At 41.5% G+C, this 15,641-nt stretch overlaps 2 protein-coding genes across 3 annotated transcripts; both read right to left on the bottom strand.

Moving 5' to 3' along the window:
- Positions 1-14: 14 nt before the first annotated feature.
- prkag1 (protein kinase, AMP-activated, gamma 1 non-catalytic subunit) lies at positions 15-9,079 on the bottom strand. 2 transcript variants are annotated; one of them, XM_042089212.1, is made up of 13 exons: positions 8,888-9,079; positions 7,392-7,467; positions 6,847-6,950; positions 6,521-6,602; positions 6,376-6,434; positions 6,030-6,075; positions 5,860-5,914; positions 5,513-5,639; positions 4,790-4,955; positions 4,609-4,646; positions 3,222-3,368; positions 2,656-2,755; positions 15-2,419 (listed from the first exon to the last, which is right to left on the bottom strand). In XM_042089212.1, exons 1-13 carry the CDS (start codon positions 8,894-8,896, stop codon positions 2,406-2,408), a joined length of 1,023 nt encoding a protein of 340 aa, XP_041945146.1. In that variant the 5' UTR covers positions 8,897-9,079; the 3' UTR covers positions 15-2,405. The 2 variants fall into 2 exon arrangements, with proteins under 2 accessions (XP_041945146.1, XP_041945147.1); XM_042089213.1 differs by having other exon boundaries at positions 6,847-6,947; positions 8,888-9,077.
- A 163-nt stretch (positions 9,080-9,242) lies between these two features.
- rhebl1 (Ras homolog, mTORC1 binding like 1) lies at positions 9,243-15,333 on the bottom strand. Its single transcript, XM_042089214.1, has 8 exons — positions 14,903-15,333; positions 14,188-14,259; positions 13,852-13,919; positions 13,607-13,689; positions 12,174-12,230; positions 12,006-12,053; positions 11,525-11,606; positions 9,243-11,075 (listed from the first exon to the last, which is right to left on the bottom strand). The coding sequence occupies exons 1-8, from the start codon at positions 14,952-14,954 to the stop codon at positions 10,983-10,985; spliced, it is 555 nt and encodes a 184-aa protein (XP_041945148.1). The 5' UTR covers positions 14,955-15,333; the 3' UTR covers positions 9,243-10,982.
- Positions 15,334-15,641: the final 308 nt, after the last annotated feature.

Raw genomic sequence — 15,641 nt, 5'->3', positions numbered from 1 at the left:
ACATGACACATAACTGAAGAGAACAAACATATTTATATGATGCATGCATTAAGTTAAAAACTACAAGTACATTACGCATTGTACAAAATATGGGGTATATTTACATACATAATGCCTCGGATATTGATCAGTATGTTGGAAAAATAATCATATATGTGCTTTGAAAATATAGAATGCTTCAGCGATTTCATAACAGAGAAAATGATGTCATGATGAAATGGCTGTACAAATCCCTTTCATGTGCGTCCCCATTTTGAGGGCAAAGATTATTCAAAGTGTGAGACATGGTTATTAAAAGAAGTCGGGGTCAGAAGACCATCAAACAATATTTCTGTCTATGGACGCTGTCTCTTCTACCTGTGATTGGTCCATTTCATTCTGGGTGATGAGGGCTGCCACCTGGGTCAGGTTAGCGAGTCATTGAAAATGAAACTGCTGACGAGGGGAAAGCTCAGTCTGTGTGCTGCTAAAGGACCGGACCTGGAGCTGACTGCTGACCAGTGGGAAAAAGATGTGAAGGAAGAACTCCCATCACACCAGAATGATCCTTGGATGCGACACACACACACACACACACACACACACACACACACACACACACACACACACACACACACACACAGGTATGGAATGAATCAAGAGACAGACTTCTGAAAACGAAGATACTGCACTCTTTTTTTTAACCATGTCTAAGACCAGCAAATCTACAATTGGAAGCGTTAGGTCTGCTAGGTCACTAATGATGATTTTTGAAAATACAGCAATTGGCCTGTGGCTAACAACAGATAGACAGTCTCCTCCTTTCTATTTCTTAAGCCCAAAGCAGTAAAAAAAGTTGCCTTTTCAAATGATGCTTGCAGTATACCTGTTCATAGAGATCAAAAAAGAAGTGCTCCGTACTGACCACTGAAATTATGTCCATTTCCCTGACAACATAACAGAACTGGGTGTGTGAAATTTAAAAGAAATATATATAATAAAACCATGATTATTACATAAATATTCAGTGTCCTTGTATTCATATAGATGAAAACAAACTCTTAAAAACAGCAAATCATGGCCCCAGCTGTGGCGCAACTGGCTGGGGCACCTGCACCGTACGCCGGCGACCCGGGTTCGATTCCCACCCCGTGGTCCTTTCTGGATCCCACCCCAACTCTCTCTCCCACTCACTTCCTGTCATTCTCCACTGTCCTATCTGATTAAAGGCATAAAAAAGCCCCAAAAAAAACAACAAAAAAAACAGCAAATCATTATTTATCCACAGCAGACTTCACATTTCAAGGGCAAATGTGTAATTTGGGTTTCTATTTCCAAGACAGAGCCTGCATTTCAAAGTTTAGGTCTGAGTGATTCACTCAGTGATTGAGATCATGGGAGGTTTTGGCCTGTAATCAAATACTCTGTAGGTATGTAACTCTCAAGAGAAAAATTATTCTGGATGTGCATCTATGGAATGTGATATTGTTTTAACCCAAGAGCAACGTAGCCAAACAAAAGCCATGGATGGGAATCTGTTGCCTGGCTGCCACCAGCTCCTTGCGGAGAGGCTTACAAGGTTCGAACACAACGTCAGGAGTAAAAACGATTTTTTGGAATTTTTCAGATGCAGCTCTGACTTCTCACACTCATCTGTTTTTTTGACCTGCGTTGGTACGGCACGGAGAAAACATCTGCCCAGCACTGGGGTGTTCAGCAAAGGTCTGAAACGTCCAGCTAAAATCCCTTATCTGTCTGAGGATGGTTCTCTTACTCTACCACGTACAAATTAACTTGAATTGCTCCCTTTCATAGCATGAAATTAAAAAAATGTTTGAAGGCATAATTTACACCTGAGCTCCTGATGCAAAAAAGCTGTAGAGAGTTGTGCCAGTATGTGAAAAGTAACAGTAACTGCAGTTTTTCACACAGTAACAGGCTGTTCCCCTGCAGAATGTCCTTTTGGTGGGCTGTGTGTTTGGTTGCTTGGTTTGAAATTTTGGCATGACTTCAGTATTTGTGCTTATAGTGCCTATATGTATTGCCGGGTTCAATGGTGACAATATGAATCCTTCGTGTTCTCACAATGAAAGAGGGAGAGAGAATGACAGACAGATTGAGAAAGAAGACAAAGAGAAAGAGAGAGCAGGAGAGAGAGAGAGAGAGAGAGAAAGAGAGAGAGAGAGAGAGAAAGATATTGCAGTTTTCACAGATGGGGAGTCAAACCCAAGAAGTCCAAAGACTCGTCTCTCTGTCCGACACACAATCCCGCTCTCCTGATCTCTTTTCTGGGTCTTCCTTCTGGGCCGGTCGTCCACCATTAGCCATTATCCACAGTCAGAGTGAGAAACAGAGAGAGAGAGAGAGAGAGAGGGAGAGAGAGAGAGAGAGAGAGAGAAACAAAAGCTCACTCCTCTCTCAGCAGATTATCGAGCCGTCCCTAAAAACAACAAATGACTTTTGTCAGTAGTTGGTAGCGGCATCTCTACGTGCACAGACATGCAGAAAGTGAGGGAGAGAAAGAGAGAGAAATAAAGTGAGAAAGAAAGAAAAGAAAAAAAGAGAAATATAAAGTAAGAAAGAGAGAGATCTTCCTTCTTTCAGGAAGACTGCTCCTGTTCTTGTAAGAACTAACAGGAAGTTCACATGAGTTCACACACATAGCGTTGGGCTTACCCTCTACCCCCTCAGTGAGCACCAGCGCCTGGAGGATATCCGACAGTGACACAATGCCTTGCGCCACCTCCTGATCATCCACCACCACCAGCCTGTGCACCTGTGATGCAAAGTAGGAATGACAAACGGAGGAGGAGGGGGAAGGGGCATTAGTGGTAAGGTGTAGGGGCATTTAGTGGTGCCTATGAGTTGGCCATGTCCTCACGTCTATGTTTCGACTCAATCACTTCCTTTACGCATGTATGGAAAAACACTTTTGTGTGGGTACCAGTGACTGTGAACAGCATGGCCAGCATGGCGTCTTGCATTTGCATTGGCCATAGTTGCAAAATGACTGGCAGATTCTGCTCTATAAGTGCTAGCTAACAGAAACAAATGGACTGAACTGGCCGTATTTTGGTTCCTTAATTAATTGATTCAAGCATTCACACTTCAGTGTAACCTTCCTCTTCATAGCAAATCATCTCATTATATTTCAAGTCTAACAGTGAGGTGAAGGAGGTGATGAGTGAGCTGGTGAATGAGAACATCAGCTACAGTACTGTAGGTCATGGGAAGATCGTTACCTCAGCCTCCACCAGTCTATTGATGATGGTCTCTAGAGTCTCGTGTTTGTGGCAGGTCAGCACGCCCTCAAAGTACTGTGAGCGGTGCTGCAGGGCCTTGGTGACGGTCACGTCCAAGTTGTTATACGTCTTCTCAGCGGCCAGGTTCTGGAGAGGGGAGAGAGAGCGCACAAAACATCACAACATATCACTAAACAAGAGAACACAAACACGGACACAAAGCATAAACAGATCTCAGGCACACGCACACACACAATTATGAAAAACAGGTTTCAAATTGATTTCACGCATTCACAAATAAACAAATCAGAAGTGCCAGGAAAACCAGCTTTCATATACACACAAACACACAAAAAGCCATTTAAAGCCACTTAAAGAAATACTTTGTGCCTCCTTATCCCATGCACTCATATGCACTTGTGCAGATGGTATCCAAACAGTGCACAGAGAGCACCCGTGGTGATGGAGCCTGAGCAGGACGTGGTGAATGAGTTCACACTAAGCCTGTGGGCAGCCAACAGCGCTATTTAAAGCAGCAGATCGCTGGCCGCTGGATTTACGGACACTGTAGCTGCTCTTGCACTAAGGGAACTGGTGGGTGTTGAGCTCTCATGGTCACATCAATCGCAGAGCTCAAGCACACAAACACAGAGACAAAGACAGAAGCTGTGTTTCCATTACAGCTTTGTGCAAAATAAAAGCGATATTTGTCGAAATTCGACAAAGCATAATTGTGAATGGTCAGTATTTCCATTAAGTGATGTAATTAAATATGAGTTTTATCTTCACAGACAAAGTCACAGCAGCTATTGTCAAGTGTATCAGACCACAACCAAGACAAGAGATGTTTCAGACTTATTCCCGGTGTTGTAATAGTCTGGTGGTACCACAGGGATGGGAATGGTGCTCTGCTGTATTCTAGTGAACTCCACTGAAGAGTGAGCTTATACATGTTGATCACTAATCGTTTAGGATCCCAATGAAGACCTAATTTGATTGATGGGCAGAGTGCAAAGTTAAGTCTAACTAAAGCTAATTTAATAACTAGACAAAATCTATTTGCTAGTTTAACACCATGGGCAAGACAATGAAGCACAAACATTAAGGAGTCAGCTAAATGTTCCCATATGCCACACGATAGCTGTATTTCATGCACAAGAACAAGAGCTGCTGACAGACTTTGCCTTACAAACAAATTAGGGCCCCTACAGTGAATATGCATTTGTCTTTTTTCAGCTGAAAAGCTTTCTAAAAGTAACTATATTTCAAATGAAGACAGAATCTCCAAGACTTTTGGAATCTTAATATTAAGTCATTGTTTATGTGTTTCATATAAACCATATGCACACAAGCACAAACACAAACAACCAGTATTTGGAAGACTTACAATGACGTCAAACTTTGAGTAAATATCCACAACACGTCCTAGAAAAGGGGGGAAACAAAAAGAGTCCGGGGCACCATTAACCTCATCACCAACATGCAACGAAAGGAATTTCATTAAATATAACGCCAGTACATATACATTATTTTACAGACATACCACCATTTCACAAGCCATCGCTCACCTTTGTCATCTAAAACAGGCAGGGCAGAAACCCTCTGCTCTACAAATATGCCCAGTGCTGTGTAGAGCGGCGTATCAGAGCGCACAACGGCTATGTTCTCAAACGTTCCTATACTCAACTCCTCCAGCTTCCGAGTCATAAAGGCCGGCTTGGGCATCTCAGAAATCTGGAGAGAGAGAGAATTTCAAAAACATTTATTACATTCTTGCCACAAAGTACTTACATGATCACTTTGTCACAATGTACAGTCACATTTCAAAAATAAAATAAATAAATAAATAAATAAATAAAATCAAGGGGCAAGTCATGCTTTATCCTCCAAGAAATGTGCAAACTGCAATTCGCCATCAACAACCAGATGAGAGCGAGAAAAAGAGAGAGAGAGAGAAAGAAAGAAAGAAAGAAAGAAAGAAAGAAAGAAAGAAAGAAAGAAAGAAAGAAAGAAAGAAAGAAAGAAAGAGAGAGAGAGAGAGAGAGAGAGAGAGAGAGAGGTTTAACACATCTTTAGTAAACCATTGTCAAGTTATATGAGTATAACCCACAACATTTGTGGTTGACGGCTAAGACAGAGAGACAGAAAGACAGAGAAAGAGAGGGGGGGGGGCAATCAACACTTCTCCAGTGGTTTATATAAACCATTAAGGGTTTTGCCCTGGTCAGTAGAAGAGCAAGCCAGCGAGTTATGCCTGAACATGTAAAGAAACTAGTGTGACTGGGACTCACAAACAGTTTGAGGAACTTGAGTATCCGCTTGTGTGTGAGAATGTAGAGCGTGTTCCCAGTCAAAGGGTCTATTACAGGCAACCTGTGGATTTTGTGCTTGATCAGAGACGCCACAGCATCATATAAACTATGAAAGAGAGAGAGAAAGACAAAAAAAATCTAATTCCAACATGTGCAGGCATTAACACATTAGGCCTGAAATATAGATGACAAAACAGCCACACTATCTGAATTTACAAAGGACAAAGGGTTAAGGTTAGACCAATGTCAACAACAACAAAAAACAAAAGCAGCAACAACAACAACAGCACTGACTTTGTGAAGGAAAGAGAGCGATCCCGGCATACCTTGCGTTTGGCGAGATGCTGACGAGAGGCTTGAATGAGTCCTGCAGGTACACTTCTGTGAAACAGCAAGGACACAAAACAGGAGTCAGCGTCTGACTTCTAGAAACTCTCCACACACACACACACACACACACACACACACACAGTCGAGTGCACACTGCCTTCCTCACCTCTCCAGGTCTCGATTTTGTGCTCCTCTAACTCGTAAATCTGCACCTGGGGACAAAACGGGGAAAGGTGGCGTGAGCATCCCTCCCAGCCAGAACACAGAGCCATGACATAGACTAGAGGACAGCTGCTGTGACGTCTTTACAGGAGGGGATCTGGGTGTGCAGAGTTACTGTTGCTGAGCACTTACAATAGCCTGACATCAAGCTATGATATATATATATATATATATCCAGCTATTTCACATTTCTTGTGTCTGGGGGAAGGGAGATATAATGTCTTTGTTGAAGGATATTGCCGTGGCCCTTTAAACTAACATATATTCGATCACAACGGTTGGACTCATACCAAGGGTGATTTGTAGTAACGGTGGAGGATGTTGATGAAGTCAGTTATGGTCAGCATACCTGAGGGAGAACAAGAGCATAAGACATACGCGCAAATGTTTGGGGATAAAATGCCGTTGTGACAATAAATAAAAGCCGATGCTTACCAACAAAACACTGCTTCTTGCTGTCCCACAGTGGAGCGGCTCGGACTCCATTTGATACTAGTGCAAAAAATGCCTTCTTCACCTTTTACGGAAAAAGGGAATTGTGTATCAGACAAGCCAGTCAGTATATTCCTTTATACAAAACCATCAAAAGCTACTGTGTATAAATCAGACAGGTCAGTATGTTCTTTTATTTCACAAACAAAAGCTCCAGGGGTAATGTAGGCCTACATATGATGGTGAGGGAGTGTGGCAAATGTGCCTTTACATTGAGCTGGAGATGTGTACAGTGGTAGAGAGTGTAGTGTAGGGTCGACCCCACTTACTTGAAGCGAAGTGTCAAACACTACTAGCTTGGAGCTGGTGGGCACCAGGTCATAGCAGCGGTGGGACTTCATAAACCGTGTGTAAACATTATGTTCTGGATCTGCTGAGGGAAAGAGAAAAGAAAATGAGTAAAGAAAAGAAAATCCAGGTTGCTGGCAACTAAACTTCTTCAATGGTGCGACTGAGGAAGAGTGACATAATATGAGTGTGTGTGTCGAGTGTGTGTGTGTGTGTTTTCAACTTCATGGGTTTCTACGCACCCTGCAGTGGATTTCAGTGGTTTCAGTGTTCAAATTTCACTTTGACTGAGGCAAAATAACAAAACAATCTACTGCAAACATCAGTATAGCAAGCTTTCCAATAGTTCATTCTCTCCTGTTTATATAAGGGTTTGCTTATGTTTCACGGGGTGAAGAAGATCAGTTTAACCCAAGGAAACAAACACAACACACACACACACACACACACACACACACACACACACACACACACACACACACACACCTTTAGTTCAAATGGAAAGGAAACAAACACAAACCCACACCTGTGAGTGACGCCTCACTTTCTACAGCAGACTCCTTCTTCACCTCTGGTCCAAAATCATCAAGTGAAGCTGGAACCTAAAACACAGATTGCTTGTTTTGTAAATATCACTGATGCTCAAAGGATTTCAACTGAAAAAAATAAATAAAAAATGCAGAGGTCTTCCGTTTCTGTCATTGCATTTAATAACCTGGACTAGCTCGCGTACGCGCGCACACACACACACCATTAGAATGCATTTATTATCTTAAAAAAAAAAAAACGTTGACTGGAGATAAACGTGATAACAGCGACTAAACAGTGTGACTCTTGACCTGTGCTTTAATTCAATGTCAACTATATGCAAGGTATCCTTAGTCTGGTGAGCCCACAATCTAATGTAAAGTGTTGTTAAAATGCATAACTAGCTGTACTCATTAAATGTCAAAAAACAACCTTTGATGTGCTGACATCAACAACTAGCTGTGCTCTCACATAATAATTTGGAACACTGTTAATGGATGACAACTGGATCATTTGAAGCATTCGTGTTTGCAGTTAGGGATGACATGTCAGCAAATCACAGATCACTGGAGTATGACAAAGCAGCAACGTTCAGTTCGATGTGTCAGATGATTTTTAATTTACCTGGCTTGAGTCTTATATTTGACAAAAATCCAAGAGACTAATGTTAAACCAGCTCCCTACTCATGTTAATAACTTAAACGCTTATTGATTTCCACCACCACCTCCTATAAGCCATCCCCTGTATGTTCGCATAGAGTTTATGTTATGCAGGCTTCATTGGTAATTTTATTCAGGACAAAGAACTTTGACATTCGCTAGAGAAACTGACAACAGCATCTCAAGTTTCATCGGAACAGTAACACAGCACCCATCAGGTGTTACCCCTGTATTAGCTAACATGATTGCATTAGAAAATATATCTCAAGATAAATCCCAATGGGATTTTTCGTGAACGCTATGGACAGAAGATATGTGCAGCGCCAAAAATATTTTTGACTGGCATTTTACCAAGAGCATTTTACCATGCGATGAGAAAATGCTTCTGATGTAGGCACTGACAGACCACCCGCCGAGAGACCACCATTTGTAGCTAGCTAACCCTCAGCATTTAACTGATAATCCCCATCAACACTAGTTTGTTCAGGCTCCTGTAGTATCTTGCTATCTAAAGTTCAACTACACTTGCTAGCGATAGAAGCTAGTTAAACAGTTGCTAGCTGGGGAGTTGAATGAGGTTAGCGTAACATTTGATTATGGGTCACATATTTACTGTTAACGTTTACTTGCCCGAAACTATCTGTTCAATACGTCGTGGTTTAAGCGATCGCCTGACTAATTCCCTCCAAAAATACATCAGTAACGTTAACGAACATGAATTACTTAACTGGTTAGCTACGGTTAGCCATCTTAACATTACCCGGTAACGTTAACGCTAATCAAGCCGCTGCATAGCATGCTCACTTCAGCCAAGAGACACATAAAAATACTCACACACTCCATGTTCCCTTTACTGACTCCTAAACTCAGACGTATGAGAGTTTTTTCTTTGAGAAATACTTTCAAGTGAAACTATATACTGTTCAAACCGATACGTGGATGGGGTGGTCTATTTACTGTCTGCTATGTAGGATAGTGACCTCCCCCTTGTTTATTTCCGGTAAGGCTCTGAACTGCGCATGTATGAAAGACGCATCACTTGGAGTTCTTACCAGACACTTTTGACCAAAGCGACTTACAGTGACATCAATAAACATTACATTATCATTAAAATATTAAAGTAATGTAGTTTAAATATTAATGACGATTAACTGCCACTATTCTACACTTCCAGAAATACAATGACAAGTTCAAGAGTAAAGGATTTATTCATTTTATATACAAAACTGTTTACAGCAAGTTTTCTGTTTAACCAGTCCCCCACGTCGAGTATTGGGCATTGAGGTGCAACAACACCACTCGATTTTCCTCAAAAGTAGTGTGGGAGTCAAGTCAATAGAGCAGAGAAACCCAACAGAGCACCTTAAATCAGTTTGGGCAGAGGTGAATGGTCAGTTTTTGTGTGTAGATGTGTTTTGGGGAGGAAGGAGAGACATGGGTCATATAATGGGAAGGTAAGGCACACAACACAGCATCACCAGCACCAGCAACACCAGCCTTTTTTACACTACCACTCAATTACAAAATTAACCAACCAAATCAATAAATCAATCAAGATTTTTCAGTTACATCAGGCGATGCTTTCAAACAATACTATTTTAAAGTCATGTTCGTAAGAGAACTAAAGCTGTACAAAAAATACAGCTAAATTGGGGGGAAGGGGATATACTTCAGTTCATGGATATTTCAAAACCCTTATCCGTAAAGGTTTCAAACATGGGAAAAGATAATTAAACTGCTTCTAATCATAAGAGAGAAGGAAAGAGGAACGTGATTTACAGTCTTATAAAGAAATATGCTCTTGGGGCAATATTCTCATCAGAGGCAGGGAAAAAAAAGAAATTTCATCAAAAGGGGGAAAAATCCCCCCCCCACCCCCACCCCCACCCTCCCACACATAAACCCAGAAATCACTGACAGCTAATGAAAGGTGACTACAGCAGATGAGAGACAGACTCCTCCTCCATCCTACTCCACCGCTCCTGCAGTGCTCCCACTTCTGTCTTTGCACTGGGCAGGGGTCGGACACCCCCCCCCCCCCCCCAAAAAAAAATATAAAAATAAAAATCTGACCCCAACCAGTGTTGACGGGAGACGAGGAGAAGCTAGTAAGGCTCGTAAGAGATTGCCTGACAGAAAAAGAACCACAAAGGATTGGCTGGAACCTATGAACAACCTGAGAAAGTAGACCGAGTCTGTGGGTTAGGCACCAGCGATTGGTTGGCCTAAGTGGTGTCTAAGGCAGAGACAGCCAATGAGAGTGGACTGGGACCACAAGGTCACTCCACCCACTCCTGACACATGGGTAGACATGTAAGGTTGATAACTAGTGTCCAATGAATGTCAGGCTGTGAAAATGAACATGTGTATTATTACATTAATAAGGCAGCGATGAAAACATTAAACGCAGCATGTGGCTTTTCGGTTTATATTTGGCCATTTTCTTAAACTTACTTTTCCCAAGTGTTGCTTGACTGAGGCCAACTTTACAGACTACAGTACTTTTCACAGCAAGACTTACGTCTCTGCATTGCTTTATGTCTTAAATATTTACTCACACTGGGTATACTTTGTAATGTGAATCCCATACCTCTTTTTCTATTCATATATATATATTATGTAAGTATGTATGTATGTATGTATGTATGTATGTATGTATGTATGTATGTATGTGTGTGTAAGTGTGAGATATATTAAAAAGAAATAAAACAGAATGTGGTGTTGCATTCAGTTGGCCTCAGAACACTGTTTTTTGAGCTGTAGAAAAGAACTGTACACATTTAGGGGACAGAGTGTGGCAGTTCTTTGCTGCTGAGAGGGGGGCCTTGAACTATGACTGTGGTCTGGTGGGTTACGATTGGCAGGCTGGTGATGTTGTGTCTCCTGGCATTGGCCAATTAGCCCACTGCTTGTGTCTGCCTGGACCCGCCTACATCACAGCGCACTTCTTCTCCTCTGAGGGGGCGTTTCCATCTGCTTTCTCCATCTCCAGGATAATTCTCTTGAAAACCTCCACAGCCGTCTGTGCAAGAGAGATAAATCAGACACTTCTGTAGCCTTTCAACTGATCCTTCCTAAAAAATGATCTTTCTCCCTTGTACATTCAGCAGCAGATCTTCACAGTATGTCAAAGTACTGTAAAGCATACGTTCAGCAGAATTTAAGACTATCTGGTTTCATGGTGTACCAGCCATTATGAAGATGGATACTTTAAGAAAACAAAGAGGGGGACTGGATTCTTTAATCAGCGAGTAAAATTTCAAAATGGTTTAGATGTGTTGACCAATCAAGAAACTCCCACACAGGCAGGCACTTATTTCGCAAGTGGGCGAGGATGGATTTATACAGTTGCATAATCTGGCTAAGCAAGTAAGAAATAAATTACTGATCATTTTTAGCAAAGTTACTGAGACTTGTTGATCCGATATTGCTTAAAATGAGAAGCACAAAGGATACCTAGCGGTATACTACCTGATTCTCTTTAGCAGAGGACTCCATAAAAGCAGCACCCCAGGAATCGGCCAGCTTTTTGCCCTCCTCTGGCTTAATCACTCTGGGGACACAGGACACACACACAAACTAAATTATGGAATGCGGCTAAAGCTGGTTCTATTTGTGCCACAATAGAATTCAATCTCTCAGTCATTTGTGCAGTAAATCACATTAAGATTAAGCCGCACTCTGTGGATAGCCGATTTGACTAGATTTATCCATACTCCCAATTGCTATTAGCATGAAGAGGACGCATTAGTCCCAAGACAATACATGTGACAATGCTGCTAATGCTATAACAACATATGTGCTGCATACACTAGTAAAGCAGTGAAGGGTTGATGGTGTCTTCTAATGAGGCCATTATTGAGGAATTCTTAAAACCAGTTGAGGGTGACACCGATGCAGTTCTCTCGCTAGACTTAACTGTCCATTGGTCACGCTAATTGACTGTTCTTACCTCTCCATGTGAAGATCTTTTTTGTTCCCAACCAGAACAGTAGGCACCCTAAAATGACAAGAGCAGCTATTTTAGTGCATTTATGTGTGCTTAAATTAACTCAAATCACCCTGACCCACAAGAGCAAACACAGGCAAAGCTTTCAAAGCCCTGGAATATAGAACTTACTGAATTTTCCCAACCATATCCAGCAGCTTGTCGTGTAGAACCTGAACAACTTCAAAACTGTTTGGGGTTGAAGAAAGAGAAAGAATAAAAACAAATGTTAATTGGAGAACAGAAGGAGTGGGGGTAGTGCATATAGGTTTGAGGGCCAGGACTATCAGCTATGACTAACACACACATACAGCAGAACAGCAAGGTCAAAAAAGGACGGGACAGTTATCTCAAGTATGCATCTGCTGTGCCTTTGTTCCCGGTTGTGCAGCCTCGGCCGAGATTAAAAGGCATCAGGCACTAAAATAAGTTTTGGCAGAGGACACACACAGATGACTGTGTTGTTCTCATATTTCACAATGCTAATTCACGCATGGCCTTTACTTTACTTAAGTAGTGCTGCAGTAGATACAGCCATAACAAGGATCTTCTACAGACTTGACAAATCTTCTTGTTCATGTTTCATCGGTTGTACACACTCACTGACTCAAAATGCAACTAAAAAATCATTAGGAAGAATCAACTGAAATGTAACCAGCAGCATCAGTGCATTTTCACATAAATATAATTCAGGAGTGTTCCACTCAGCTACGCACAGCACATTTTAAAAGAAATTGTAACATAAATATAAAAATCACTTTCAGCTCCAGCAAGGACAGCATTTTATCAGTGTGGCTAGTTGGTTGATCGGTAGACTTAGTGCAAAAACGACCTACTTGGTGGGACCCATTACATTTTGGAGCAGACCCGAATCACTAAGTGGATGCACATATTTAATTTCACTTTTCCTCACACACTAGGACATGTGGCCTTGGTAGAGGCCTGTGCTCTCGAGTGCCGTCTAGTTATAGATAACATCCTTCACTGCACTCTCCTGAGCTTTCTGCAGTTGTCATGTGTGCTTCTCCATGACTGCGTTTACATGCACTTTAGTATCCAAGTTATTAGGCTTATCTTGGTTCTGATCATATTCAGGATATGGTGTTTACATGAACAGAGAAACCTGGTTATTAATATCCCTGTATACATGATGAATACTAGTACCCCTGTGACCAACAATAAAGTTCTATTAGTTCACCTTATCCCGGTTTCTAAAGTAATCACGCTTTCACATGAGAAACTGGGATAAGGTGTAGGTGGGTAGATAAGGTGACATGGAACAGTATCCCGGTTCTTTTTAGAGTACTCCACCTAGCATAATCGGGTTACTCAAAGCCGGAATAAGGCCTTATCCAGGGTTCTGAAATCGGGATAGATAGATAGATAGATAGATACTTTATTGATCCCCAAGGGGAAATTCAAGCCCAAGGGGAAATTCAAGATGTTACATGATGTTTACATGCGCAAATACAAAACCGGGATACTTCAAATTCCTGATCGCAACCGGGATACTGAAGTGCATGTAAACGCAGTCCATGACATTCAGTACTACTAGAAACACCCACCTTTTCATAGAGGTGACAGAGTAGACAAGGACATAACCATGAATGTCCATTGAGTGAGACTGTGGGAAAATGGAATACTCGTCCTGGAAGAGATTAGAAAGCAGGTACGATTGGTATAAACTGAAACTCTGAGAAGAGATAACGTTTATATAATCTTAGAGAGCATACACGTCCCTCTAATCTAGTACCCTTATCATCATATAAAAAGTAAGATTCAAGTTCATTGACTGAAATGTGAGAAGTACCTGACCAGCAGTGTCCACAAGCTGAAGATTAAAGTCCTGTCCATTCACAGATACCATCTTATTAAAAGCTGTGTCAAATGATAGGAGAAGCATGTGAGTGACAATGGCGGAATGTGTACCACAATATTGATAACACCTACTACTACTACTATGAGTCAGAATAGTAAATATTTGATTTTTTTTAACACAATTCAAATGACTGCTTGCAAGTGTGCACATGAACTGACAGACTACGTGAGGGAAGGATGAATGAGTGAATGCAATGAAATAATAAATGTCCTAAACCACACATCAAATGAAGAAAAAAAAAAAAAAAACAGATTTGCACAAACTTACTGTTTTCAATAGTAGGGTCATATGAATCTACAAACTGTCCTTCCACGAACTGTATAGTTAGAGAGGACTTTCCTGTTACAAAGTAATTTTGGTCAGTAATGAATCTGAAACTTCCCACCAGTCTGTAACACATGTCAACACAGCAACGCATATATCCTAATACGGTCATGTGGGCAAACATCAAGTTAGCTTGCCCTGGATCTTTCAACAGGTAAGAATACACAATGTGAAGCTCTCAGCAGATGCCAGCCAATATCCTGCACGAGAATACAGTGGAAAATGTACAATTTCCTAGGTGCCCAGCTATACCACAACATCAAACAATCATCTATCCCAGCTTACTAGCTACATTCGTTCACCGTACTGTTATAGCCTCCTTGTGCTAGTTAAACTAGCATACATCGCTAGTACTGGCTACAACAACTTTCGCATGTGCCACAGTTAGGTTAGCTTACTAGCGAGCTAGCTGAAGTTGACAAAACAATGATTCGTCCAACAACATGAATTACTCACATAAAGACACCATTGGCTAAATACTTAAGTGGTGGTTAAAAGCTTTGTGTGAAATATGTGAATGAAATAACGTTTTATCAATCGTGATTCCAGTTCATACTTGATTTGCTAAAGCTGACGTTAGCTTGCTAACATTGCTATGCAAACAAAAACAAAGACTAGCTTATTGCTAGCAGACCACACTATTCAAGCTCTTACTCACCAACAGACCTGTACCCCAACACAGCAATCTTCCTGTATTTCGGTTGAGGCATTGTTTGAGAATAGTAGTTGTAAGGCGATATCAAATATTCGCGGTGCTTTAATACTGGAAGAAAAACTTTTATCGCCACATTCGTATCTTGTCACGTGACAACAACAAACTTTTCCAGGCTGCTCGAGCTAGCTGTCCGCCGCCGGGCCTCGAGCTTCACTTGAAGAGGTGGCGCGCGTTAAAACTTCGAACTATTTCGATCGAATAGTGATATCTGATGCAGTTGAGCACTTCGAGTTTTTGTGATGCTATTGCTTTTCAATACTTCAGAGGTAAACAAAAAACGGCTTATTCACTGCCGTGGCGCTTTCGAGTCACACTGTCGAAAAATGGGCATTAGACTAGACACGGCACGCCGTCGTAAAAGAGGTTACGTCAGACGCGCAGTTGTAGAATAGAATTGAGACCAGACACCTTGCAGCCAACAGGAATGTTGTTACGTATCGCTTGGGGGAGGAAAAGTGCCAGTTCTAGCCTACCAGCAGCAGGCCTATTTGATTCGTCTGTACTCTTTTTTTGTATAAATCTAGCTGTACTTTCTCAGTCATTTCATGCACTCCGGTTTCAAGTCCGAAGTGCTAACCAGTAGGCCACGTTTTAAACATAAAATTCTTTACTTTCTGTTGACAATCTACTGTGATTGAAAATGGCTAGTTTCTAGATTTAAAATAACAATTCTAGACAGGTT

Source organism: Alosa sapidissima, chromosome 4 (genome assembly GCF_018492685.1).
Source record: "Alosa sapidissima isolate fAloSap1 chromosome 4, fAloSap1.pri, whole genome shotgun sequence".
In the NCBI taxonomy this organism is placed as follows: Eukaryota; Metazoa; Chordata; class Actinopteri; order Clupeiformes; family Clupeidae; genus Alosa; species Alosa sapidissima.
Note: the sequence above shows the minus strand (reverse complement) of the source record. Positions and strands in the feature narration are given on the sequence as shown.

Excerpts from the sequence above, each read along its gene's own strand:
- rhebl1 (XM_042089214.1), bottom strand. The coding sequence starts at position 14,954 with ATGCCTCAACCGAAATACAGGAAGATTGCTGTGTTGGGGTACAGGTCT. Across the intron at positions 13,920-14,187 it reads TGACCCTACTATTGAAAACA|CTTTTAATAAGATGGTATCT; the intron begins GTAAGTTTGTGC and ends CATTTGACACAG. Across the intron at positions 12,231-13,606 it reads TCTGTCACCTCTATGAAAAG|TTTTGAAGTTGTTCAGGTTC; the intron begins GTGGGTGTTTCT and ends AACCCCAAACAG.
- prkag1 (XM_042089212.1), bottom strand. Across the intron at positions 6,951-7,391 it reads AAGTGAGGCGTCACTCACAG|CAGATCCAGAACATAATGTT; the intron begins GTGTGGGTTTGT and ends TCTTTCCCTCAG. Across the intron at positions 5,915-6,029 it reads CAAAATCGAGACCTGGAGAG|AAGTGTACCTGCAGGACTCA; the intron begins GTGAGGAAGGCA and ends GCTGTTTCACAG.